Source organism: Trichosurus vulpecula, chromosome 3 (genome assembly GCF_011100635.1).
Source record: "Trichosurus vulpecula isolate mTriVul1 chromosome 3, mTriVul1.pri, whole genome shotgun sequence".
Taxonomy (NCBI): Eukaryota; Metazoa; Chordata; class Mammalia; order Diprotodontia; family Phalangeridae; genus Trichosurus; species Trichosurus vulpecula.
In genome coordinates this window covers 298424609-298451366 of record NC_050575.1, presented here as the reverse complement: position 1 = coordinate 298451366, position 26758 = coordinate 298424609, and the positions used below count along the sequence as shown (strand labels likewise).

Here is a 26758-nt window from a genome sequence, read left to right as displayed (position 1 = left end):
GAGGAAAAGGCAATTGGCTTAATGGAACCCATGGGTCTCAGTTCTTTTCCTTCCCAGGTGGTGATAGAAAGGGAAGAAGAGTCCCAGGACGGAGGATCTAGAAGGCATTTTGTTCTGCATCCTTCAAGATTGGACTCTTTAGGGAAAGGAGAAGAGAGAGACATCTATCTGGAAGAACACCCACTGGGTCCCCAAAGCAGGAGCCTCCTTTTCTCCCATTATTCTTCACTTTCTGCTTCCTCTTCACTGCCCTCACTTAGGGGAAATTCCCTTTGGGACTTCTGCACTCCGTGGATCTTAGTCTCCATTGGGCATTCCTGGTTCAAAATTGCCTGTAGAAAGAGACAGAAAGAGAAAATCCTATCACTCTGTCTATGGACCTTACTTCTCACCCACTCTCCAACATCCCCCAAATCTTTGCAAAGTGAATTTTCAGATCAAAGCCTGAAAGGGCCCAAGATCTTTTTTAGGCTTCCTGCATCCGCTCAAGCTTAACTAAATTCGTGATTAGCAGTCAGCCTGCAGATGTCACTGAGCTGTACTTCTGTGCTCTGTGTACCCACAGGGAGAGGTAGAAAAAGGAAAAGAAGAAATAATATGAACCTTGAAGGAGAAAGGCAGACACCTTCAACAGAAAGGTGAATTCTCATTGTCATAATAATTGTCATTGTGGCTCTGTGATTTCATCAGTGTGGGTTCCCAATCTGGAAACTTCATGTACCACTGTATCTCAGCCACTCCTTGGTAACTCACTGTCATGAGTTGCCTGGGGAACTCAAAAATTAGATGATTTGTCCATGGATCACACGCAGCTAATATGTGTCATAGATGGGTTTGATCCCAGAACTTTCTCACTACAAGACCAACCTTCTACCTACTAACCCATGATGCCTCTTCTCATAATTATGAAAGGGGGGAAAAAGCTCATGATAGAAGAGAAAAAGAATAGAAAAGGAGCAAAGTAGAGAAACATGAGGGAAAGGGAAGAAGAGGAAAAAAGAAAAGGAAAAGAGAAAAGAGGGGCTCTTTTAGCATGGTTAGAATCAGTTCCTTACAATCTTTTCTTCCTTGGCTGGGGGGCTTCGAAGGCAGTAGCAGAGTGGAGCATAGGCAATGTTGATAACTCCAATGATGACCATGAGCCAGGGAAAACCAATAGCATGGACGATAGCACCTCCAGTAGATGGACCTGCAATGGTTAAATCAAGCATTTATTGCAGATCTACCAGACAGACCAGAAAGAGGGTGGGTACTGTGCTATTGGGAGGTAGGAAGAATACAGAAAGGAGGCAGCCCCATGTGTCAAAGGTCCCAGGACTGAGAGTCAACCATGAGAAACAAAGAGTGCTTTGGATACTCTGCCTCAGTTTAAAACTGACTGACTGAGAGAATGAGGGAATGAGGAGATGGAAGAGGGATAGGAGCTTATGGGGAAGGTGGTCTAGACCGTTGTCTCTACAGGGGCCATACCAATAGCAAATCCCATGCAGAAAGCCACATCAGCAATGGCATAGACACTCCCATACACAGATGTGTGGCGAAGGTCCACCAGGTGTCCCATGATGGGCATCATGGAAGAGTCCACCATGCCTGTGGCCAAAGCAAACAGCACAGTTAGTCACTATCATCCCTCCTGGCCTGCCGGACTCTGTCCTACCCAGACTTCTTCCTTCTGCATTTTGCCTATATGCTCTTCCACTTCCTTTCTTGGGCACTTTCTTATTCATTTTATCTCTACTCCATCACCTTTTTCATTCAATTCTTTCCTTCCTCCTTTCCTCTACCTTCCCTCCCCTAGTTAGGAATTACAAGGCCTTTCCTAAACAGCAACTCCCCACTACTGTTTTCACCTCATCTCCTCTTTCTCTTTCATTTACTCCCCATACCCAGCCAGGATCAGAGGGAGGATCAGGGAAGCCAGCTGATGCAGAACCCAATATCAAGGTGAGTTCCCAGGCCCAGGAGAGCTACTGCACAGAGGGGAGGGAAGGGGGACAAGATGGAGGAAGAATTGCATGCTTGGCCTCTTTCTTTGAGCGAAAGTTCTTACCAATAGCAAAGCCTAGTCCCCCGTTGGGGCCAATGAGACCAAAAATATTCCGAGCAAGAGGAACCTTTGAGGAAAAACAAAAACAGAGAGTATTTGGGGTATGACACCCTATGAGTATTATCCAAAGGGCTCTAATGGTTATATAAAGGGATAGGCAGCTCCATACCACAGACTCTTCCCACATCTAAACCTTCACACACCTTCTTATTCTCCATTGTTACTGTTATCATCAAAAAGTTTTCATTAAGTTCCTAATTGTGTGTGTGTGTGTGTGTGTGTGTGTGTGTGTAAAGGAAGTAGGTAAGTCTTCAACAAATGCTGGACCCAGAGAATTACACAGAGCAAGGCTTGAGAGCCTATGGCAATTCATACTAAAAATGGGATAAAAAATGATTCCATGGTACAGTCAAAGTGACCCTGGGAAAAATGGTTAGATAGGTGAAGTTCAACTTTGATGTGCTACCTCTATGGCCTATAGCAGGGATTCTTAACCTGGGGTCAATGAATAGATTTTTTTTTTTTTGGAAGGAGTCCATGAACTGCAAAAAAAAAAAAAAAAAGACTTTATTTTAATATAATTGACATCTTTAGTAATCCTATGTGTTTTATTTTATGTATTTAAAAATATTATTATGAAAAGAGGTCCACAGGTTGCATTAAATTTCCAAAAGTCACCATGACATAAAAAAATTTAGAACCTTTAACACCACACACACACACACACACACACGTGTACACACACTCACAAACTTCTCAGTGCTAGTTCCCTCTCTTCCCCCATACTTAGTCTTTGTCCCCTTCTTTTGAGGGTATACTAATCTCCAATGACATATTAACTAATAAGTAAAGTATTAACAACTGATAACTTATCAGGTACATTTGCATTTTAAAAGGGAGATTCTTTAAAAAAGAACAATCATTTTCCCATTTCTCTGATCTATTTAGAATGTTGTCACAATGGATTACTTAGGGGTGGCAGAGACCTTTCCAATTCAGCTATTATCACTGTTCTCCTAGTCTTGGGAGGGACTGAATAAAGGACATCTAGGTATGACTCCTCCGGAAGGTTGCCTACACCTGAAATTACATTAACCCATAGGCCCCAGGCTATGCTAAATTGATTCTCAGTCACTCTAGCTTTTTCCTCCCTAAATTATCCCTTTCTTATCTCCTCTCCCCTCCCATCTTGACCGGAGAATTATAATTTATGGTTACCCAAACCAGTTTCAACTTGTCACCACCTCTTGCCCAGATCTTGAGCCCCTGAATAAGGACTTTGTTTCAGTGAAGGTTTTTCCACCAGGAGATAGAAGATGGACATTTGTTATCCTGCTTTCTTTCTCAAAAGAATTGGCTTTGAAGCTGTGTCCCTTGGTCAAGACCAGAGACCCCTAGTCATACTCACACAGAGCAGGCTTGTACCTACTACCAACATCCCAATCAGAGAACATAGCCACCTATAAAAAGGAAGCAAAGCAACTACTTTACAGAGACATCATTCACCTCCAGGCCCAACCCCAGTCACATCACTGCCGAAGACGGCCAGGAAGGACACTATCTGAGGACCATATCCAAAAACTATTTCCTATCTAAACAAACAAAGCAACATTTCTATACCTGACTAGATGGAAAGAAGGATACTCTTCTCTCTTTTTCTTTCTAGAGGAGATGTGGTAGATATCTGAGCTATGAGAATGGCTCTTGAGGCTTTGCTCAGGCCATTTCCCGTTCCTGAAATGCCCTCCCTCTCCCCTTATTGATCTAAATCCCAATCATTCTTCAAGGCCCAGTACAAATCTTCAATAAGTCCTTTCCAGATCACCTTAACCCCTGATGCCCTATAAACTGACTACACTACTCCTTTTGGCATTTGCTGGTCATGTCCTGCCTTGTGTTGTTAGTGATCTTTTTATATGAGTATGTCCTTCCCAACCCCCTACCCCACCCCCAACTAAATCATAAGGACCTAAAGAATAACGACCATGTCTGATATTTGCTATGTGCCCCTCTTAGGTCTCAGCACAGTGCCGTGAACATAGTATGTGCTCAATAAATACATCAATGGACAAACTCTCCATCCTTATGTGGCCTTCCCTTTGATCACATCCAAGGTGGCTTTGATGGTCTAAGATGGAAAATTCTGTTGATTAGAAGAAACTCCAAAATTTCAGAGATAAAAGGACCCTCAGAGGCCATCAATATCTGAACAAGAATCCCCGGTAACATATCCCAGACAAGTTTCCATCTACCCTTTGCTTAAAGATGTCAAGTGATGGAGAACCCAGTACCTCATGAGGGAGCTCATTCTACTTTTTAGGTAGTTCTAGTAGAAGAAGGCAGCTATGTGATGAAGTGAATAGAGTGCCAGAGCTGAAGTCAGGAAGACTCATCTTCCTGAGTTCAAATCTGGCCTCAGACACTTATTAGCTATGTGCCTGTGGGCAAGTCATTTAACCCTGTTTGCCTCAGTTTCCTCACCTGTAAAAATGATCTGGGGAAGGAAATGGCAAACAACTCCAATGTCTTTGCCAAGAAAACCTCAAATGGGGTCATGAGGAGTTGGACATGATTGAAATGACTGAACAGCAGCAACAAGGTTGTTAGGAAGCTTTTCCTTACATTATTCCTTTCAGTTCTAACTTCGTTTAATTCCTTAACAGATGCTACAACCACTATCTTGCTTTCCATATCTTCTCCAACTCCACAGATCACTTACCGACCCATCTTGTTGGCCAATACCCCAAAGAGGTTGGTGCCAATGAGATAGGAGACACTGGCAGGCAGGAAGGCTAGACCTATAGGGAGAAAAACACTTCTTTGGGCTTTCTCATTTTTTGCTTCTATAGGAACTTCTCCCCTTCAGGGAAGCATGCCTCTATCCTACCCTTTACTCTCTAGGATAGTCAGAGAAAACTTTTTGTCTATTTCACAAAGCCCCCATCCACTCTGGGACCCATATAACCAAGGAAATCCCTGTGCAAAGCAGGAATGTGTTGCCTTCACACCCATACCTTGCCTTGTGGCATAGAATGACTGATACTCAGGAAGATAGCATTTTCAAGCACTATAGTTCTTGCCTCAAACCATAGACCAAATGGGTGAAAGGAGAAAGAAGAAAGGAAGAGAATAGTCCTGCTTAGGAGGCAGAGGAAAATGCTTATTATTCTCGTTAACTATTACTATTGTATGGTAGAACATTGTATGGAAGAACATTGATTCAGGGATCTGATCTCTATACCTTGGTAACCTTTTTTTGGGTCGTTGTCCGGATGTTAACTGGAACTGAAGTCACTGGCCTCTTAGAGGCTCTTAGAGCAGTAGAATGGGGTGACAATAGCACAGGTATGATCATGTCACCCCATACCCTATTACCTCCAGGGTCAAATAAAAAATCCTCTGTTTGGCTTTTAAAACCCTTCATAACCTGTCCCCTTCCTATCTTTCCAGGCGTCTTATACCTTCACAATCCATCAACACTGGTCTTCTTGCTGTCCCTCTAAAAAGGTTCTCCATCACTTTACTCTGGGCTTTTCATTGGCTGTTCCCTAAAACCTGTAATTCTCTCCTTCCTTGTTGCCATCTCTTGTCTTCCTTCACGTCTCAGCCTTCTTAGAGAAGCCTTACCTTTAATGTTAGCACCTTTTTTCTGAGATCATCTCCAATTTCTCCAGAATATGTTTTATTTGTACATGGTTCCCCACACACACAGACACACATTAGACTGAGCTCCTTGAAAGCAGGGATTTTTGGGGGGCATAGAAAGTGTCTAACAAATTGTAAGTGCTTAATAATTGCTTTTTGGCGTGGCTAATTAGTAGCACTTTCTTTTTCACAGTGTTGTTACAAGGAGCAAATGAGTTACGAAATGTACAAATATTTTATAAATGGAAAGGCACTATACAAATGTCAGTTATTATTCTTTCTTCTTCTGATGTCCCTGGATCTATGGCCCTCAAGGACACCTCCATTTATGGAGGTGATGCCCATGACTCAGTAGGAGCAAAGCTCAGAGCTTTAAGTAACACCCCACTTTCCAAACCCCAATAGTGTGGATGGATTTTCATGGAGCCACTATCCACTTTCCCTCCTGGCCATGCTTATATACAAGGGCACACACTCAGCAGATACTGTTCAGAGCTAGGGCTAAGCACACTAAATAGGAAGTGTCAGGGTCTTAAGCAAATGACACTTCTTTCATCTCTCCAGTGTTCTCACGGGCTGAACTGACCCAAAAGGGCGGCAGCAGCACTCAGAGAAAGCCAGCCTTGGAATTCAAGGCTGGGAGAAGCAGTAGCACATTAACCTATGCTTGGAGCTCAACAGCCTTTGTTGGGGCCTATGCTAACTAACACTTTCATGAGGAAATAAGATACTGTATGCATCTCCCACTGTGTGTGTGGTGGGGGGCGGAGGGGGGGAAGGGGAAGGTGGGGGAGGGGGAAGAGAGAGACAGAGACAGAGACAGAGACAGAGACAGAGAGACAAAGACAAAGACAGGAGAGAGAGGAGAGAGAAGAGAGACAGAGGCAGAGACACAGAGACAGAGAGAGACAGAGACAGAGAGAATGAGAATAAGTCCTTTTGGACTACAAACACCAGGAATAAATAAGCAGGCCAAATCAGGGGTCTGGTTTCCTCCTCTCTGTCTTAGGCCCCATTTCCTACTTCTCTCTCGGTCAAGAGGAAGCAATATTACTGTACTTTAAAAGATAAATAACCACTGAAATTATAATTAGGCCAGAGATAAATGTTTCACAAGTTACTGGGTATGACTTTATTTTAAATATACACTTTCAATAGACAGGAAACAAAGTGCCTCTGGCATGGTTTGTCTACACTAAATGACAGCTGTTTTAGCTGATCCTGCTGGTCTATAATAATTATCCTTTTTAATAAAGTCAATAGCTATCCTATTGTGCCTTGGGTGAATTTACTTCCTGGAAACCTTCTGGTCTCTTAGATACATCTCTGATGACTCGGTTATTGCTTCAGCCTATTCCATGAACCTGGGGTCTATCCATCCATCAAACAGAATTTAGCGACATCTTGCAATGTGTAATTCATTCCCTTTTGACCAGCATTCAGTGAATAAAGAGGTGCCAGAGTGGGAGGATTCTACTTAGAGCCCTGGACAGACTGCACGGCAAACTTTTTTGAAGTGGTAGGACATTGCTTTCATCGTGCCTCATATAGTCAGGTATAATTGATTGTATCACAAGTATGTTTCTTTTAGGCTGAATTCAGGGCAAAATGTTAGAGAAAGGGCTTAGAAGAGGTAAATGTTTCCTACTTTGGCAATCTGAAAATGTGCCAATATCCTTCTCATGCAACAAAACGATGGCAGTGTCCAGAAGGCCAAAGGTGGTGTGATGTGTGGTGCAGAAAGTGTTGAACTAGGAATCAGGAATTCCTGGGTTCTGATTCTAGCTTTGCTACTCACTGGCTATGTGACCTTGGACAAGTGGCTTTCCCTCCCTGGGACTTAGTGTCTTCCTCTGGAAGATGAAGGGATTCTATAAGAGGAGCCCCGAGGTGTCTTCCGGCTCTAAAACTCTAAAATTCTATGTGCTAGTCTAGAATAAAAACACCGCCTCTGGAGTTCCAGGAATTGGATCCAAACTCTATCTCTGATGCTGACTCCCTGCATGACCAAGGGAAGGTCTCTCCACCAACCTGCTCCTCAGTTTCCTCACCTATAAAATGAGAGGTTTGGATTAAATGGCTTTTATCTACGACCCTATGATTTTTTGAAATGCTATCTCAGGCCTTCCCATGACTTGTTCCCAAGTGGGGTGGCCACAGATCCGTGAAGCTTGCATCTGTCACTCCCCCTCCACCAGGAGCCAAAAGAGCCAGGGGGAATAATCTGTATGAATGGTACCTCTTGAATAGGACCTAACTTGATTAACAGTCATGGCCAGGGCCAGCTTCTGGGGAGGGAAATTCAATTGAGGGCTAAGTGGGGAGTACAGATGGGAGCCTAACCTCACATTGTCCCCCAGAAATTAGATTTGGGACATTATATTGGGCACTCAGCAAACATGGTATCTTTGTCAGCTTCTCCCCTCCCCATTGCCACCACCCTCCACTCTTAGCAGCTGTGACTAATTGGCACGTAGCCCTCCCTGTTCTTTTGCTTTGGACTTCCTGGAAAATGCTGGAGCCCCACTTATGACCCAAGCTGTGTCACAGGGGTTTCTTCCTGAAAGGTAGTCAAAGGACTAGGGACATGGGGAAACTGGAGCTGCCAGTCCTGGATCCACAGCTTTGCCTAAGCGAGAATAGGGTTCCAGACTAGGGGAAATCACCCCCTTCTCTCTGGATCCCATCCCTTTTCCCTGGCATTCTCAGATGAAGGAGAGGGGAGGGTTACTTAGTGGTTTGAGTAGACAGAGAGGAAAAAAAAAGAAATAATGAGTTGTTGACATGCATATAAGCTTTAGTACTCCCTACTGTCCATCAGTTAGCAGTAAACACTTCCTTGTTCCCCACTCTCCTCATTGTCTCTTATGTTTATCTTTGAATTGGCTGGGGCTTGTTCTCACTTTATTACAAATCCTTGTTCTTCTTTCCAGCAGCTAGGAACCACTTCATTTTTGCTTCCTTTCCCAAAAATCCAAAATCTAGGCCCAGATGTGTCCTATTCCTCCTTCCCTCCCTCCCATCCTTCCTAATATACTCAGATTTAGCTCACATATACCAGGAATAGGAGAGAATTCTGTTCAAGAAAACATAGTTCTACTGACCCATCAAAGGAGACAATCTACCTCTTGGAGTCCAGCTAGAGAGACTGACCTCTGGGACATTTGGGAAGTGTCAAGCCAACAAAAGAAGACCACTCCCCTCACCACCTCCTTCACATTCCTTTTGAGACCGCTTGAGGGCCTGATACTTACCCAGTTGCCACTTGGGGGAACACATGGTCTGCATCATCCATATAGGCAGTGTAGGCTCCAGCATGGCCACTCCCATGTTGGCAAAGCAGAGGGAACCTGCAGAGACAGTCCTGATGATGAGCTGTCCAGCTGCCCCAGCCAAAGCCCCCAGTTCCCTTTCTATTCCAGCTAGGAAGGTTACCTGCAGCCACCAGGATGTAAGGGTCTCTCAGAAGAGTTAAGAGGGGAGTGCCTTTGGAACTCTGGAGGAAATAAAAAATCCTTCTGAAGGAAATGAAAATTCCTTCTGATTATATAGCAACTTATTTTTCTTAAAACATATCTACATCTATAATCTTCTTTGTATGAACTAGATGAAACAGGCTGTATTATTCCTACTTGACCAATGAACAAAGTGAAGCTCAGAGTAAGTGAAGGGTCATTCATCCATCCTTTCATTCATTTATTCAACAAATGTTTAGTAGGTACCTCTCATGAACAAGATGCTAGGCTTCCTAGGTATTATGAGGTATGTGAAGATTTTAAAGACCTGGTCCCAGCCCCAAAGGATTTTTAAATCTCACAGAAACTATAATCTGATAGGTCACATAGCTAGCTAGTGACAGAATCAGGATAATGTCTAGGCCAGTCTTCAAGGACCACACTTGAGGATGTAGAGGGCCACCTGTGGCCTCGAAGCCACATGTTCCTCATCCCTGGTCTAGTCCCAAACTTCTGCAGAAGCTTAGAAAAATGGACAGGGTACTCTGCTCTTGGGAGTCAGGTTGGACCTGGAGTCAGGAAGTTCAAATCCAACCTCAGAAACTAGCTGTAAGTGACAAGTCTGCCTCAGTTTCCTTGCCTGTAAAATGAGCATAATAGCACTTACCTCCCTGGGTGGTAGAGAGAACAAAATGAGATAATGTTGAGTGCTTTTCAGACCTTAAAGCCTATATAAGTGCTAGATATTATTGTTGATTACATAGACCCAGGGACAAGGTCTACCTTGGATATTTACTAGCTCACCAGCTGTATGAGCACTGGGAGATCCTGCTTGGTGAGTGCCTTACAGTGGCCCACATTACGTAGATCAAGCCCAGGTTTCTATTTCCTCCCCACCCTACCCCCTAGCCATCTTCTACCTCTGCCGATGAACACTCCTCCTCCTCCTCCTCCCACATTCTTTTCTTTTCTGTGGACAAAATCAAATCAATACTTGCCATTGTTTCTGGAAAGGGTGTGTATCCACTCCTATCTCTATTTGTCACCATAGTTATACTCACCATCCTTGAGACTTTCCAAGCAAAATGCCCCTCTCTGAGCACCGCTGCCCCTACTGGTGTTTTTGCCTTCTATTGCAATGTGAGCTCTTTGAGGGCAAAGACAGTGTTTGTTTTATATTTGTATCCCAAGTATTCATTTAGCACAGTGCTTGGCATGTAGAAAATGCTTAAATGCTCTTTCATTCTTTTAACCTCTCTTACCTATTCTAAGGGCAGCTAGATGGCACAGTGAATAGAGCACTGGGACTGGAGAGGAAGACCCGAATTCAAATCCAGCCTCAGACATTTGCTAGCTGTGTGACCCTGGGTAAGTCACTTAAACTCTCTCTGCCCCAGTTTCCTCATCTATAAAATGAGCTGGAGAAGAAATGGCAAACCACTCCAGTTATCTTTGCAAAGAAAACCCCACAACAGTTCACAAAGAGTCGGATGTGACTGAAACGACTGAATAACAACACCTGCTGTAAGGGAATATTAAAACTCATGCCTAGCTCACTAGGTTATGGCGAGGTTCAAATGAATTAATGTAGGCAAAGTGCACCATAACTTATCTAAATGTCAATTACTATTATCCTAGAGTGCAATGTGAGGGGTACTTGGAGGGAGCGGCTACTCAAGTCCTTTGACCTCCGTATAGTGAAATGCCTCCATTGTCACTGAGCTAGAGTCTAAGTTTCTGACTGTTTAAGGTCTCCAGTTTCCTGTGTAGGTAGATAGCCCATAGAGCTTAGCTGCTTACAATTCTGCCCCTGTTACAACCCAGTAAGGGAACTGGTTTGCATTTTAATCATGCTCTTGTGCCTTCCGGACATTCTACCTATCCATTTTAGAATCATAGGCTGTTTCAGAAGGAAGGGAACTTAGAGTTCATGTAACTCAACACTCTTATTTTAAAAGTACCAAACCACAGGCCAGGAAAAGTGACATCTTCTGGGTCACATAGCCAATAGGCTCCAGAGTCAAAACCAGAACCCAGGTCTTCTGACTCCCAGTCCAGTGGCTTTTGTTCCCCAGGATACCCTATTACATGTCTTGCTTCTCTGGTGTACTCTGGCAATGTAGAAGAACTGATACGCATCAAACCATTAGTCATGCAAAGGTCACTCCCTACCAGACACGGCCTGATAAATGGCTTTGGGGCACTTTTATCTGCAGGGTACAATTCAGGGGAAAACAGGAGAACAATTTTATCTTGGGTCCAGCCTTTAGGTGGGGGGAGGGTCATATAAGTTAACTTGCCAAATGAACCCATTCTAATTCCCAGAGCCTTCGTAGAGAAGTGGTCTGTTTACTCCTATGCTATGGGACACAGATTTCAGATGCTTGTCACATCTCTACTCCCTGGTACCCTAGACACTACCCCACCCAGACATCCTATTCTCTGGGAGCATTTGCTACAATTCCTGGAATTCTAAAAGAAAAATGTCTATTTCCTACGAGTTGTCATCATCTTAAGAGGTCAAGATATTCAAGGACACCATGGGCAAAACCTTAGAGGGTCATCTAGCTTAGATGAAGAATAAGGATGAGAGTAGAGATGAGACCCTTGCCCTTGCTTTATTTTCTAGCCTTTTCCCCACTGAGCACTGACCCCTCTCTCTATGACTTTCCCCTACAGGTACAATAGCATCGATATCATATGACATGAGCCCACATGCTATTGTAATATCGATTTGTGCTGATCTGGAATTCTCACCAAAGGCAAGGTATTCTTGACTCGGAGTGGCCTCTCTCAAACCTGCCTCTTATGCAGCACTGAGTCTGGCCTTCGGTAACTTACAAATTTACATAACCTTGTACTCTCCTCCTCTCTTATCTAAAACTACCCCAGGTGCAAAAACCCCGGTCCATCCCACTCTCCTCATCTCCCAAGCATCAGGATTCTCCACCGCCTTTCACCATATTCGCCCATGGTTGGATATAAGAACTGTAATGATTGAGTTGGTATGATTTTCCCAGCATATCAGCTACCCAATGTACCTCCTGCAATGACCAATGAAGAGTTCGTAGTAAAAGATAGTTATCCAGTGGCATGAGTACTAGCCGCATAGTCAGAAGACCTGGACGGTAATTTAGTAGCCTTCTGACCATTGGCCTCAGTTTCATCATCTATAAACAGAGGATGATAAGGTGGGCAGAGCTTTTTTTCATTTTTATGCTTGTATCCCCAGAGGTGAGCATGGTGCCTGGCACATAGTAGGCACTTAACGATTGATTAATGTAATCACATTACCCACCTGACAAGGGGGAAAAGAAAACACTTTATGGACTGCAAAGCACTGTATAAATTTGAATTGCTATAATAGTACCAATAATGCCATCCTATCTGCTCCTGGAATTGTTGCAAAGATGCTTTTAGTGAGTCTAAAGAAGATGAGCTCACTATGTCGCAGTAGAATCCTAGGATCGTGGATCCAGAACCGGAGAGACCTTAGAGGCATCTAGTTCAATTTCTTCATTTTACAGGTGGGTAAAGTAAGGTCTTAGGAGCCTATATGCCTTGTCTGAGTTGACGCAGGTACTGTCAGAGGCAGGATTTCAAACCAAGTCCTCTGACTCTAGGGCCAAGTTCCTTTCAACCATACCATGCAAGCATACTCTTTTTATTTACTTACGAAAAGCAACTCTTTTATGCACCTATGAAATTGTCCACAGAACCTTAAATATAAAATAATAACAGCAGAATAATGACTTTTCCAAGGAAAATTCTATCTGAACTCCATACATAAAAGGTGAGAATGATGACTAGTACTGACAATAACAGGAACAATAATCCCAATACCACTTACCTCAGGGCAGATCTTGGAGGGCTGTAGAATGCAGAGTTGGAGAGCTAAAATAGGGAAAGCAAGTTCAGTGTGGGCCTTCTTCTCGAGACTTCAGCAAGCACTAGAGTGAATGGCAGTTTCAGTGACCTACGCCTTTCTTCCCTGGATGGCTCTAGTCATGATTTTTGTCAAAATGTATCAGTAGCCACTTCTTATAGCCCATGGCTGGCACCACAACCCAGAACATTTCTAATTCATCACCTTTAAGGATGGCTCACTCACCTCCATCCATCAGGGCCAGCAATGCCAGAATAAGGAAGGGAGCAGGTTTGCCAACAAACTCATACATCAGGCTTCCAAAGGGAGCCCCCACTGAAAAGCAAAGGGGCAGCCATCAGGTAGAACACAGACTGGGTTGAAAGATGCCACTTAATAGTGTTTTGTGTCTGTGTAAATAGATCCATCTCTTTCAGCACCCCCATTAGACTTTAGGCTCCTTGTCTTATATCTCTACATACTGAACACAGTGTTGGACACATAGAAGATATTCAAATAAATGCTTATTTGCTGGACTATAGACAACCAGAGCTATGAAGCAGAGGTGTCAAAGATGAAGCCTATACACGGACTAAAACACTCGAGTTCCCTCAAATTAAAATGTGTTTGGGAAATATGTAACAAAATAAATAAAAGTATAGTAAAACATAGATAGCATTACATTAAAAAAAAAGTCAAAATGCAGCCAGTAGGGGTTTTTATGTACAGATTTAGTAGACCCCTTTCTATTTGAATTTGATACTGCTGTTGTAAAGTAACTGAGATCTCATCTTTCTGAGGGTATTTGCTCTCAAGACCACACAGCTAATAAAAACTAAGTCAGAACTTAAACCTAGATCTCCTGATCCAGGTCCCCTGATGTTGCCACAAGAGAAAATTATTTAAGGAATAACCTAGAAGAAATTCTAGTTTAAAAAAAAAAGAGATGATAAGCAAAAGGGGAAGGGACCTGGGGGTGATCATAGGACCAGTAGGTTATAGATTTAGACCTTCAAGGGACCTTGACAAACATCAAGTATAACCTCCCCATTTCACAAAAGAAGAAAGTAAGCCTCAGAGAGGGGGAAAAAAACTTGCCAAAGATCAGCCATATAACTAAGTAGCAGTTTTATCATTAGGGTGGTGGGCGGATAATTACCTTGCTTAGGAAAAGGAAGAAATTTTAAGAGAGATCCTGGGTTATAGGGTCAGGATTCAATAATTTTAGGGCTTTTGTTTGTTCTTTTTAAAGGTGTTCATTTCTTTTTTATATAACAGGGAAGATTACTCAAAATGTTGGGTAGGGGGAAGACTGTTGCTCTTGTCTTACCTAGCCATCCCATTCAGGACCTACTGTCACCTTGGCTGAATATGGGAATGACTCAGTCAGTGTAGCCCAGGTCCCAAGCAGTCATTAGCTTTCCAACCAATACTTGGAAATAAAGAGGTATTTACCTAACACCCCCAAAGCCAGACCACCCAGGGCAGTGCCCATAGCGCTCCCTCTCTCATAATCATCTGTGTATACACTGGCCAGCATCCCAAGTCCTGGAGATGGAGAAATAAAAAGGATAAGAAAACAGGTTCTTAGCACCTAGAAAGCTGTGGGATGGGGGAGGTTATGGGGAAAGAACAACAGATGAAGGGGGTAGATGTTGAAAGTTGTAATGCCAAGGTGGGTGGGTTGGAGCAGGATAGGAGAAGGAGGCATGCTGAAAGTAAATTTGACAATCTTTTCTCAAGTGAATCCTGTCAACTTAAATTAGGGAAAAAAAAAAAAGAATTTCAATATCCCATTCCTGATACCTCCCACAAGACTTTACCCCAATACTTTTTTTCAAAATCAAGATTTCTTTTGCATCATAAGATTTAAAACTGATAGAACCTCACAAGTCATTTAACTCCACCACCTCATTTTACAGATGAGGAAGCTGGGGTCCAGGGAGGTTGTGACTGCCCTAGATCACACAGCTAATTCAAAACTAGGTCTTCACAGTCTCCAGATTCAGTGCTCTTTCTTCTACTGGAGATGTAGAGGTCTCTAGCTTCTATCCTACTGCTAATATGTAGGGATCTGAATTCCATGGTTGGGAAAGGGAACAGAAGGGAAAGGGAAGAGAGGACTGCAGCATAAGGGAAGAAGAGAGGAAGGGAAGCTTGAGGAAGAATGAGGGAAGTGTTGGATTTACCTGCAACTGATGAAAAAGAGGATCCAATGCCTTGAAGGGTTCGAGCCAAGAAAAGAAGTGTGTAGGTTCCTGAAAAAGCAAACACTGGGCAGAGAGAAGAGACCACCAAGAATGGCCATATCAGTACATGGATCCAAGCCCTTGAGCTATTATAAGAACAATCACTACATTACATGGCCTTCATGCCTATCCTTGCTTTATAATGGAAGATCTTTTAACAAGGTCAAACCAAAAGTAATTTATTTCTTTTATGTGAGCAGCTCTGTGCCATAAACTGTAAGCCATACAAGACAGTTCAGGAATTTGAGAAGCTTCCAACCCAACATAGGGGAGATCTATTCATGTGAAAAAATGTGAGAGTAAAGTGGAACAACAGTTAGCTTATGTGATACATATAATAAGAGACCATGATAATGACCTGTCTGGCTTATGTTTGATTTTTCCTAGCGAAGAGGAGCCAATGAAAAGAACACTGAATATTAAACCAAAAGATCTGAGTTAAAATTCCAGCTCTACCACTTAATAATGATATGATTTTGAGCCTTGATTTCCTCATCTATAAAACAGGGATGATAATTCTTATTCCTTTTACTCACACAAAGTTGTTATGAAGATGAAATGGACTCAAAAGCCCTTTGTAACCAAAATTACTATAGAAGTAAGAATCATATGAAAGAATGATCCAAACCACTAATAAAAAGAGAAATGAAAAGCAAAACAAGCCTGTGATTTTACCTCACACTCAGCAAATTGGCAAAGATAACAAAAGATGGGAATAGACAATGTTCAAGGTCTCATAAAGATGTAGGTGAACTGAGGTGCATCTGTGAATTAGTAAAACTGTTCTGGAAAGAAATTTGGAATTATGCAAATAAAATGGATCAGATATCCATAAACTTTGACCCAGGAATTCTATTGTTAGACCATATAGCCCCAAGAACGTGGCTGACAAAAAGAAAGTACACATATATACCAAAATATTTATAGCAGTACTATACACACACACACACACACATATATATATACACACACATATATACACACATCAGTAAAGGACTAGAATCAAGGTTTATGGCTATCATTTGGGGAATAGTTAAAAAAATTGTGGTACATGATTCCAGAGGACTAATAATACAGTATACTACTCACCTTCTGATAGAGAGGTGAAGCACTCAGAGTATAGAATGAGTCATTTTTTTCAGACATGACCAATGATGAATTTCTTTTGCTTGACTATAGATGTTTGTAATGGGTTTTGTTTTCAGTTGGGGGAAATAGTTGGGCAGTAAGGAAGGTAGATTTTTGATAATGGAAAAAAAATATAATTTAGAAAACAAATTGTGGTATATTAGTGTAAACAGAATGATAAACACGATGAAAATAGAGAATCGTGGAAAGACATATGAAGTGAAATAAGCAGAACCAGGAAAACAATATGTACAATGAATGTAAATGGAAAGAACCATGAAACAATAGAAATAATGTTGTGACTTTATAAAGAACAAATTTGTTTCCAGAAATGAGACATGAGAAGACACCTTTCCCTGATCCTTTGCAGAAGTGGAGGTCCACAAGGATGGACCATAACCTATAATGTCAGATTTTTTTTTAATGTGTTGATTAATTTCACTGAAATTTTTTTCTTCTTCTCTTAAAAATTTTTTTAGTTATAACAGATAGTTCTGTGAGATGGTGAGGGACAGAAATACAGAGGAAATCTAGGAAATGGAGAACCAAATTATATCCATAAAAATATGCTGAAATGTTGTATGTATAAACTATCATCTTTTTGATAAGGTTCAGATAAAAATGGTCTGAAGACATGTTGCTACTCTGCTATTATTCTTTTATAACTAAATGTTCTGTGGACTATTGCATAGGGGGATAAAATATAACTGACTTTTGTAAATTTTTCTGTAAACTCACCTAATGAATCTTCTGATAGTCTGGCAGGGATGACATATGCCTCATCCTATTCCTATATAGTTTTAATTTCTTCAACAAGGTCTCTATATTTTGAGAACTTTTCATTCCAAGTAGTTTGGAGATTATGAGTACCTTGCATGGTGACATCCATTAACAATAGTCTTAAATTTTTCTAGATTAATGTTATATCTCAGTGGTTGCAGGCAACAGTTTTGTTGGTAATAGTGCTCTGGTTCCTGTACAATTTATTGAATCCTGAAGAACATTTTGGAATTTGTATTTTCAGTATGGGCATTTGTTGTCTGTTAATTAAAAGGCTAACACACTTCTGGTATATAATTCTAGCCACTGACCATGTTTTTCTAGATATCTCATAGATACAAAGTTTTCATGAACTGCGGTGATATGTTGCCCAGTGCCATCATTTCATTGTGCAATCTTCATCAACAAATCTGGACCCCTTACGGATATCTTTTTTTTGAAATTTCTGGGGGCAATGACATAATCTTAAATCACTATCATAAACCCTTCCATTTTCATAAGTAAATCTTACATGGCTAAGCTCTTTGACTTATGCCTCTTTGTCAGCAACTTGTTGCTTGAGTTTATGTAGATGCCATCCATGGAGCAGCTTATGACTTTGATCTGGGATCTAGCTATTTCATAGGCATCTAGAGATAAACCACTTTCAGTTACATTTGAATGTGAGCTCCTTTAGATCAAAGACCAAGTTTTTGCCTTTGCCAATCTGGGAATCATCATTGAGTCCTCAATCTCACCTCAAATATCCAATCTGCTGCCAAGTCCTGTGAATTCTACCTACAGAACATTTCTCTTATACTTCCACTTCTCTCCTCTGGCACTGCCACAACCCTGAGGTCCCCATCACCTCACACCTGGACTATTGCAATCTAGTCCATCCTCTTCTCAGTTATCAAAGTGATCTTCTTAAATAGTAGATATGATCATGTCATACACACACACACACACACACACACACACACATTTGATACACTCCATTTGCTCCCTATTATCTCCAGGAGAGAATATAAAAGCCTCTATCATATGATGGAGAATTGCAAATGACTTAGCTATTCTCAGCAATACAACAATCCAAGACTCATGATGGACTCAAAGGACTCATGATGAAGCAAGTTATCCACCTCTAGAGAAGGAACTGATGTTATCTGAATACAGACTGGAGCATGCTATTATTTTCTTTCTTTCTGTCCTTCTCTTTCTTTCTTTCTTTCTTTCTTTCTTTCTTTCTTTCTTTCTTTCTTTCTCTCCTTCTCTCTCCCTTCCTTCCTTCCTCTTTCTTTCCTTCTTTTTTCTTTCTTCTTTTTTATTTGAGTCTTATGCAAAATGATGAATATGTAAATATTTTATATGATTGCACATGTATAACCTATATCAGATTGCTTTCTGTCTCAGGAAGTCAGGAGGAAGGGATAGAATTTGGAACTCAAAATTTTTTTAAATATTAAAAATGATTTTAACATATAATTGGGGGAAAATATTATATATGTATGCATACATGTATATATACATATATATACATACATATTATATATACATATACATACATATATTACATATTATATATACATATATACACATATACATATAATGAAAGCCTCTATTTCGCTTTCAAAGCCCTTCATAAACTGGCCCCTTCCTATGTTTCCAGGCCTCTTATACTTCATTTTACTCTACTTGTTCTTTAATCTGGTGACACTAACCTAGCCTCCTTTCTGTTCCTCTAAAAAGGCTCTCCATTTCCTAATCCTGAACATTTTCATTGGCTGTTCCCTAAAGGCTGGATTTTGCTTTCTCCTTTGCTCCAGTTCCTGGCTTTCCTGGCTTCCCCAGCTTCCTTTGTCTCTCAGCTAAAATCCCATCTTCTTCAAGAAATCCCCTTTAGTGCTAGTTTAATGTTAATGTTTTCCTTCTAAGAACATCTTCAATTTCTCCAATGTATATTTTGTTTGTACACGGTTTTTTTTTTCCCCAAACATGTCTCTCCCATTAGATTCTGAATTCCTTGAGAGAGGGGAGTATTTTTTCTTTTTTTGCCTTTTTTAAATATTTCTAGCATTTAGCAGTATTTGGTACATAGCAGATGCTTAATAAATAATTTGTTAATTTGATTTGACATTTTTTGTACCCCCAGTGCTTAGCACAGTGCCTGGCACATACAAAGTGCTTAAATGCTTATTGACTAATGATTGTCATTTGACAAATACCTAGTTTTAGTCATTATTATTGCTCTGTGAAGTTAGGTCTATTTTTTCCAAAAGTATTTCTGCACATTTTTAACCTCTTTGTTCATCATGCTTAATATATTCATTATTATTGTTGTTGTTATCATAGAAATGACTTAAAGCCCCAGAGTTAGGTTTAGTGCCTTTATTCATTCATATCTTCATCCCATTTTGAAAGTCCTTTCCCCCTTCTCTGCCCACATTTCAAATCTTACCTATCCTTTATGGCTTAGATTAAGTTTCATCTTCTCTGTGAAATTTTCCTTTGACTTTTCCATTTAGCTGTTATCTGTCTGGTTCTCTCAACCCCACTGCCTACGGGCAAATCAGGCTTCTTGCAGTCTCCAAGGTACACTATCTGTTCCTTTGCTCAGACTAATATTTAATTGCATTGGCATATCAAAGAGAAATAGAGCTTCAGAGATCAGTTGCATCAATAAACAAGAGCTATAAACAAAAAAAGCACCGTTTGAATATGAAACAACTTATCTGAGACCTAGTGATATATTCTTTCTCCTAATAGTAATTAGCATAGTTCTGAAGGTGCAGTAGATGTTCAATTAAGTCAACAAACATTCATCAAGCCCTTACGGTGTTTGAGAGGAGAAGCCTCATGGAACAGACAAGAAAGCCAGGAGACAGAAAGCCAGCTTCTGACACTGACTGGATGTTGGAACATGGTTAAATTACTTAGCCTCTCAGTGCCCCAGGTAACTATCTAAGACCACAAGTCACAGGTGACATCAGGGTGAAAGTAATTTCTATATCAGGACTTCCCCATGCCAATGAAATCACAGGTCCCTAACTTTAAAAAAAAAAAGAGGAGGAGGAGGACACAATATTGTGCTAAGTTCTAGGGATACAAAGAGGTAAAAAATGGTCAAGTGCTCTGCACATAGTAGGTGAGCAACAAATGTTTGTGAAAGTTGGTTTCTTGAGGAAAGGTAAAAAAGGAAAATGGAGGATGAAATAACATAGGAAGCTGAGGTGGGAAGAAGAGAAAGGAGAAAATGGATTGGGTAAAGGGGAGCTAGTATTAACTCACATTTGTATAGTGCTTTTAGGCTTGTAGAAGGGTTTACATGCTTCAAGTCTTAATCCTTAGTACAACCCTGTGCAGTAGATGTGATTGTCATTAACTCCACTATATATATGAGGAAACAGGCTCCAGAAGGCTAAGAGACTTGCCGGGCCCTGCTCAACTCTCAAGTGTTGAGAGAGGATTCAAACCCAGGTCTTTGGGACTCCAATTCCAGCACTCAATCCACTACACCTCATTCGCTTTTCAAGCTTACCAACAACTACCTGAGTTGCCCCTTGGTGGTCCCCGTGTTTAAAGTCTGACTATTCACAAGTTAATCACCCAACCTTTGCTGGGCGGGGAAGACCCTCAGGGTTGCTGTTCCAAAGAGAAACAGTTACCACTGACATTCACTCTAAGCCAGGGGACCCCAAAATAAAGCAATAGTAACTGTTTCTCTTTGGAACAGCAACCCTGAGGGTCTTAACCCTCCCAGCTTGATTTTTTTTTCTTTTTTTCTAATTAAAGGGGCCATCCCTTGACTCACTTCTTAAAGAGGCCTCATCACTGAATGGGCATTACCTCACTCTAAGTGAGTACATGAAAAGGCCTTAGCCTAAAAGGGCCCGTTGCATCCTAGGTCATCTCTGGTCATCCTGATGAATATCTGGTCACTGAATCCAATTGGCTCTGGAGCAGAAAGTGAGGCTTGTAACCTTGACAAGCCCTCCCTCACTCAAATCAAAGTCAACTTCAAGTCATGTCATCATTTCCATGATGCCATGGTCCACTTCAAAAACAAAGGACAAACACAACAACAACCCAGCCTTTGACCCTTACCACTTCTCTTCATTTATTTCATTTAGTTGTCTTCCTTGAATCTCCCTTTTATTAGGAATACATACCATATTTATTCCTAAGAGGTCATTTGTCTTTCTCTTCGTTTTTGATTGTACTTCAGCTGCCTATAACCTTTATTAACTTTATTTTGACTGTTGGTAGGCTCTGAAAATTTACCATTAGCTATAATTTCATCCTCTGTTTGTCAGCCTTCACTTTAAACATAAACCTGTAACTTGCCCATTCCAAAAATGTGATATTCTACTATTAACCCTATCCAAGTATTAAATAAATAGACAGATTGAGCACATACAGACAACTGACACATTTTAATGGTGATCATGATTTCCCAAGTCAAAGGTAATGGAGTTCTTGTTGCCTCTCCCCACTTTCCACTCCCATTTCCCATCCCCCAGTGTCTCTCCTCTATTCCAGGATTCCGAAACTCCTACCAAAGTCCCAGGATGCTACATTGCTAGAATGGCTTTGTAGATATGGCAAACCTTTGCTACTCTCTTCCTGCCAGGATCCCATCCTCCATTCTCTCTCCCCACTGCACACATACAGTAAAAAGTTCAGATGTATGTGTTCAAGGACCCTGAATTAAAACTCCTCATTCTCCTCTGAGATAATCTGACCCTGCCTGTTGTTCACAAGATAGAATTAAAAGATGCCAAAGAAGAGAAGGCCAAGACTTACTGACTGTAGAGAGAAACATGATGACAAAGCCAGCAAACATGGGGGTGTGATAGCCAATCCTGAGAGAGAAGCAAAAACAACAACTCTAAGCAATTTATACGTGTTTCACATTAGAGTGAGTTTGGCTGTTTAGGTAGGTATGTATACGCATGTACACATATACATTTAAAATGGAAAAGAGTAAGTATGATGATAATGAGGGATATCTATATCTACTATCTATCAAGATCTATATATTATATATCTTCCCCTGTCATGCTGACCTTTTGGGGGTAGAGGGATAACAAAATGTGAGGATATTCTATGCACTTTTTCATACTCATTCACTTACATCACAGGCAGGGTTAGTGTGTCCATTCGCATATGTACATGAGAGACCATCCAGTACATGAATCTAGATTCAGGCTCAAATTTTTGCTGTATATTCATGCAATTACATATTCTTCCCTCACTATCATCATAGTTACATTTCTATTTATCTCTACATACATAGATATATGTATATGTGTATATATACATATACAAATATATACTTTTGTATAGCTATATATGTATATGTGTGTGCTTGTATGTATGTATCTAAGAAAGTTCAGAATAATCTTATTCATGTTTGCCAACACTCATGTTTGTCGTGACAATGAAATTCCTACTACTCCCAACCTCTTGTTGTTTAAAGGTCATATTCTGGAGCAAGAGTGGGGAACCTGCAACCTCAAAGCCACATGTGGCCCTTTGAATAATTAGGGCTGCACTCGGGACCTAAAGGGCCACGTGAAGCCTTGAGGCTGCAGGTTCCCCAACCCTTCTCTAGAGCATTGACATGATATGGAAACATCCTGTGTCTTTTCCCTTCTTGGTTCACACCTGATTAGGGGCTTGGAAGGCACCAAGCTGCTGGATACTGAAAACAGATCTGGGACTCAGGCTTGTGACTTGGATATTTAGTTTCATTAATATAAATATTCAAAGTTTTCTTTTCCCCCCAGGCACCAGAAATGCTGAAATTCCCCAGTTTCCTCCTCTAGCTTAAAAATAATGTCCCTTGATAGAAATAGGTGATATCTATGCCCTGCTTGAGCTCCCAAACACCTTGGGATATTGGGGTCCCCATTAAAATATACCTGTTTGTGAGGAGCCCCACAAAGGGGTTAATCAGAAGTTGCATTATAGCCTTCGAGGCAAACAAAAGTCCAACCCGTAGGTTCTCCTCCTCCAGGAACTCAGTACCTTGCAGACAATTGTTCCTAGGTGCCAAGCTGGGTCCAATGAGTTGTGGAGGTAGGGTGCCAAAGGTACCATTCATCCATTCCTTTTCTGAGTGTTTGCTTCCTTCAACCAGCATTGTAGTATTATCAAAGTAGGAGAAGATGGAAGAAAAGTCCGAATTGTGGAGAATTCCTGGGGTGCTGGTACCAAAGGGCAAAGTCTTGGACACATTGGCACTTTTGAATTCGGTTGCATAAAGGAAGGTAGGTACGATCGGCACTAGAATCCAATTAAAGGCAGATGGTAGGTGACAGGGTAGATGACAGATGACAGGGCACTTGTGATTCTGCCACTATCTGGTCCAGATTAAAAGCTAGAAAAGCAGGCTATTTGTGCATGTAAAGTAGGTCTACATGATTGAGATTTGAAAGGGTGCCTGCAAAAAGGGCTTGCCTACCTGAAACCATTCTGACTGCCACTGTGCCTAAAAACATCCACCTTTACAGTTGCTACTTCGGACTCAGATAAGATATTTTAATAATATGTCCAAATATGTTCAAAAGTATGTTACCCAGAAGTGACAACATATTGGCATTTTTTACTGCACAGGAACAGATTAATTTAAACCAGATTATCTCACTGTAATCTGGAGTGGGGAAACAAAACACAGAGGGTATGGGAAGCTAGACAAATAATTTGATGGGATGGCAGCTGGGAAAATCGAGAGAATAGGATAGGTAATCTCTGTAGGGGTACCACATTTGGAAGTAATAGGCAGCTAGGGTGGAGGTGGGGAGAGACTATAAGCCTACAAGGCACCTTGGGAGGATGAGGAAGGGAGAATAAAAGGGTGAGGATGGAGTAATTGGTGAACCCCACAATTCTGCCTGGTGCCAGGCTTTTCCTTAATCTGTTCTCCTGTTCTCTGAAGTTCCCCTCATACCCATCTGCCTTGATGCTGACTCCTTCCATTTGGGTTGTTTAAGAATCACCAGTCTTCGTCCTTCCCTCCTTAACCACAGCACCTTCTGCGCCAGTATTCCAGCATAGTTGAGACTGCAGGACAACTTTACCCTGCCCACAGATGACCCCAGAACATACCCACCACAGTCAGTAACATGTTGTCCAGCAGGAGTGCCACAAATACCACCACCAGAACCAGTTTTCGGGACTCTCTTCCCTCCTTCAGCCATAGACAGGAAGTACAGAAGATAGCCTAGAACATGGTAGAAAGGCCTGTGTACTGTTGTCTTGCCCCCTCAACCCCACCCCAGAAGCTAATTAATGTTCTCAGAGATACAGGTCTCCCATTTCTTTTGTGGAAATGGGAAGAAACCTACTACTGCCAAAATCCTCTGTTAGATATCTATCCAAGTCCATTAGTTTAACTTTTTTTATATATATATTTAGCTGTTAAATACCTAACTAAACTAATTTCTAACTTTCTACATGCTAGTTTCTAATTATCCTCCATAATTACCATTTACTCTATTTGAATCTCAGAGCACCCTCTTAGTAAGCAATTGATGCAGATTAATCCCGCATATTGAGGAAACTGAGACCTCAAGATCAGTAATGGTTTAGATCAGGGCTGTTGAAAATACAGCCCCTGCGGTGCAATTTTATGAAGCAGCCTGTGGGTTTTAATTTTTGTGAGCGAAAAAATAAAATAATAATTTGCATAGAGTGCATATTTGACTTTTAATTCCATCACTAATAAATAATCACATTAATGTTAATTTTCCTTGGTGTTTTTAAGCAGTATTATGGATGGAACATATCAAACGGAATCTACAATCGATCTGTGGGATGCAGACTAGTCAGTAGGCACCTACCTTTATACTGTTGTGTTGTCGTTTTGTCGTTTTGTTGTTTTGTATTTGCTTTCGGGCTTCTCACCTTTGCCTATAGTATTGATGATGCAGTTCCCCCCACTTTCTATTATGTACTATATTTTTTATCCTGGGCGGGCCCTCGAATAATTATTTTATTTTAATGCAGCCCTAAGATAACCTAAGGTTGGACAGCCCTGGTTTAGATCATAAAATTCATCATAGAATGTGAACATTGGAGAGAATCTCAGTAGTCATTTTGTCTGCTCTTCTCCCACCCCATTCTACAAGTGAGAAAAGTAAGACCCAGAGAAGGGAAATTATAAGCCCAAGGACACACAGCTACTTAGGAACAGAGTTAGAACAAAAACCCAGGACTTCCACCTCCTGGCCCAATTCTCTTTTCATTTTATCTTGGTGCTTCTCTACTTGGTAGTAAGGAAGCTGCAAGCAGAGGCCAAGAATCTCAACTTGTTGTTTTTCACATAAGACCCTCCTCTGATAGCTTCTGTCATTTCATGTGGCTAAAATACAAAATTTCATGGTCAGTGTTTTTTGTTTTTTTTTAATATGAGTAGATTTCATATTATTATCCTGTACTGGCTCATAATCACACATTAAATCTTTGCTGATTGAGTAGTTTCTGGGACAAATTTCATTTTCCTTGTGAGTCTTTTTATTTTAATGACTGAGGTAGCATCAAAGATATAATTTTAAAGTGAAAAATAAGATCAGTGTTAGGGTTTGTAAGGGACTAATACCAACTCTTTGTTTGGGCAGGAATCCAAATGAACAAGGCAGCCCCAAACTTGCATTAGATTTCCCCCTAAGATCCCAACAATAATTTGTTTTCCTCAAATGCAAACATTGTCTGTTCTAAAAAGTGACCAGAAAGTGGAATATTCCTGAAACTACAGAATATGTACTGGTTCAATTGATTTACAAACTGATTGATCCTGGATGATAGATTTAGCCCTAGAAGGGTCCTAAAAAAGACATCTAGTCTAACCCCCTCATTTAAGGAGTAGCCTAATCTTAGAGAAGTTAAGTGACTTGTCCATGGTCATACATCTAATAAACCTCAGAGGCAGGATCTGAACAAAAGCCTTTCTGACTTCAAGTCCAACAGTTTATATCCACTATGTGACAATGATGACATTAACTTTAGTGCCAGAATCAGAATCCTTTCCCCGATAAAAAAATAAAGTTTAATAAATAAGTTTTGCAGAGAACTCCATGAATTCAATGATGATTTTCATTCATATACAAAAATCACACTTCAAAAAAGTTGTCCAAGAGACACAGCAACATAAAACAGAGAGACACAAAGAGGCAGCAATACAGAGAGACATAAGAATAGAGAAAAAGAAAAGAGAAGTGAGGGATGAGAAATACCCTGAATAAAGGGAACGAGGGTGAATTAGGGTAACAAGTAAAAGAGTAACATAGATTCTAAGTCAAATCTTTCTTGTATTTTGAATGGGGAAGCACAAATAAGGATCATATTATATCCAAGAGAATAAAACTCTTACCTTAAAGCACATTGTGACCTGAAATAGTAGCTGTTAATAGCAGAAATTGTGTTCTATGAAACTGGCAGGATGGATGAATTTATTATTGCCTTTCATCTGACAGTGAGTGTTTTCTCCCACAAAGAATTAATTGGAACCTCCAACAGGTTCCCTTTAGCCTCTCAGCATCCCACGTCAGAAGCAGGAAGGCAGGACCAGGAAAAGGAAAAAAAAGAGTGATTATCCTAAGCAAAGATA

At 40.9% G+C, this 26758-nt stretch overlaps 1 protein-coding gene across 1 annotated transcript; it reads right to left on the bottom strand.

The window, feature by feature from the left end:
* Nucleotides 1-218: 218 nt before the first annotated feature.
* Nucleotides 219-26533, bottom strand: SLC18A1 (solute carrier family 18 member A1). Its single transcript, XM_036752099.1, has 16 exons — nucleotides 26522-26533; nucleotides 24259-24373; nucleotides 23073-23436; nucleotides 21952-22010; nucleotides 15202-15285; nucleotides 14468-14560; nucleotides 13259-13348; nucleotides 12998-13041; nucleotides 9128-9188; nucleotides 8947-9042; nucleotides 4767-4845; nucleotides 3456-3507; nucleotides 2051-2114; nucleotides 1471-1590; nucleotides 1056-1189; nucleotides 219-332 (listed from the first exon to the last, which is right to left on the bottom strand). Exons 1-16 carry the CDS (start codon nucleotides 26531-26533, stop codon nucleotides 219-221), a joined length of 1581 nt encoding a protein of 526 aa, XP_036607994.1.
* Nucleotides 26534-26758: the final 225 nt, after the last annotated feature.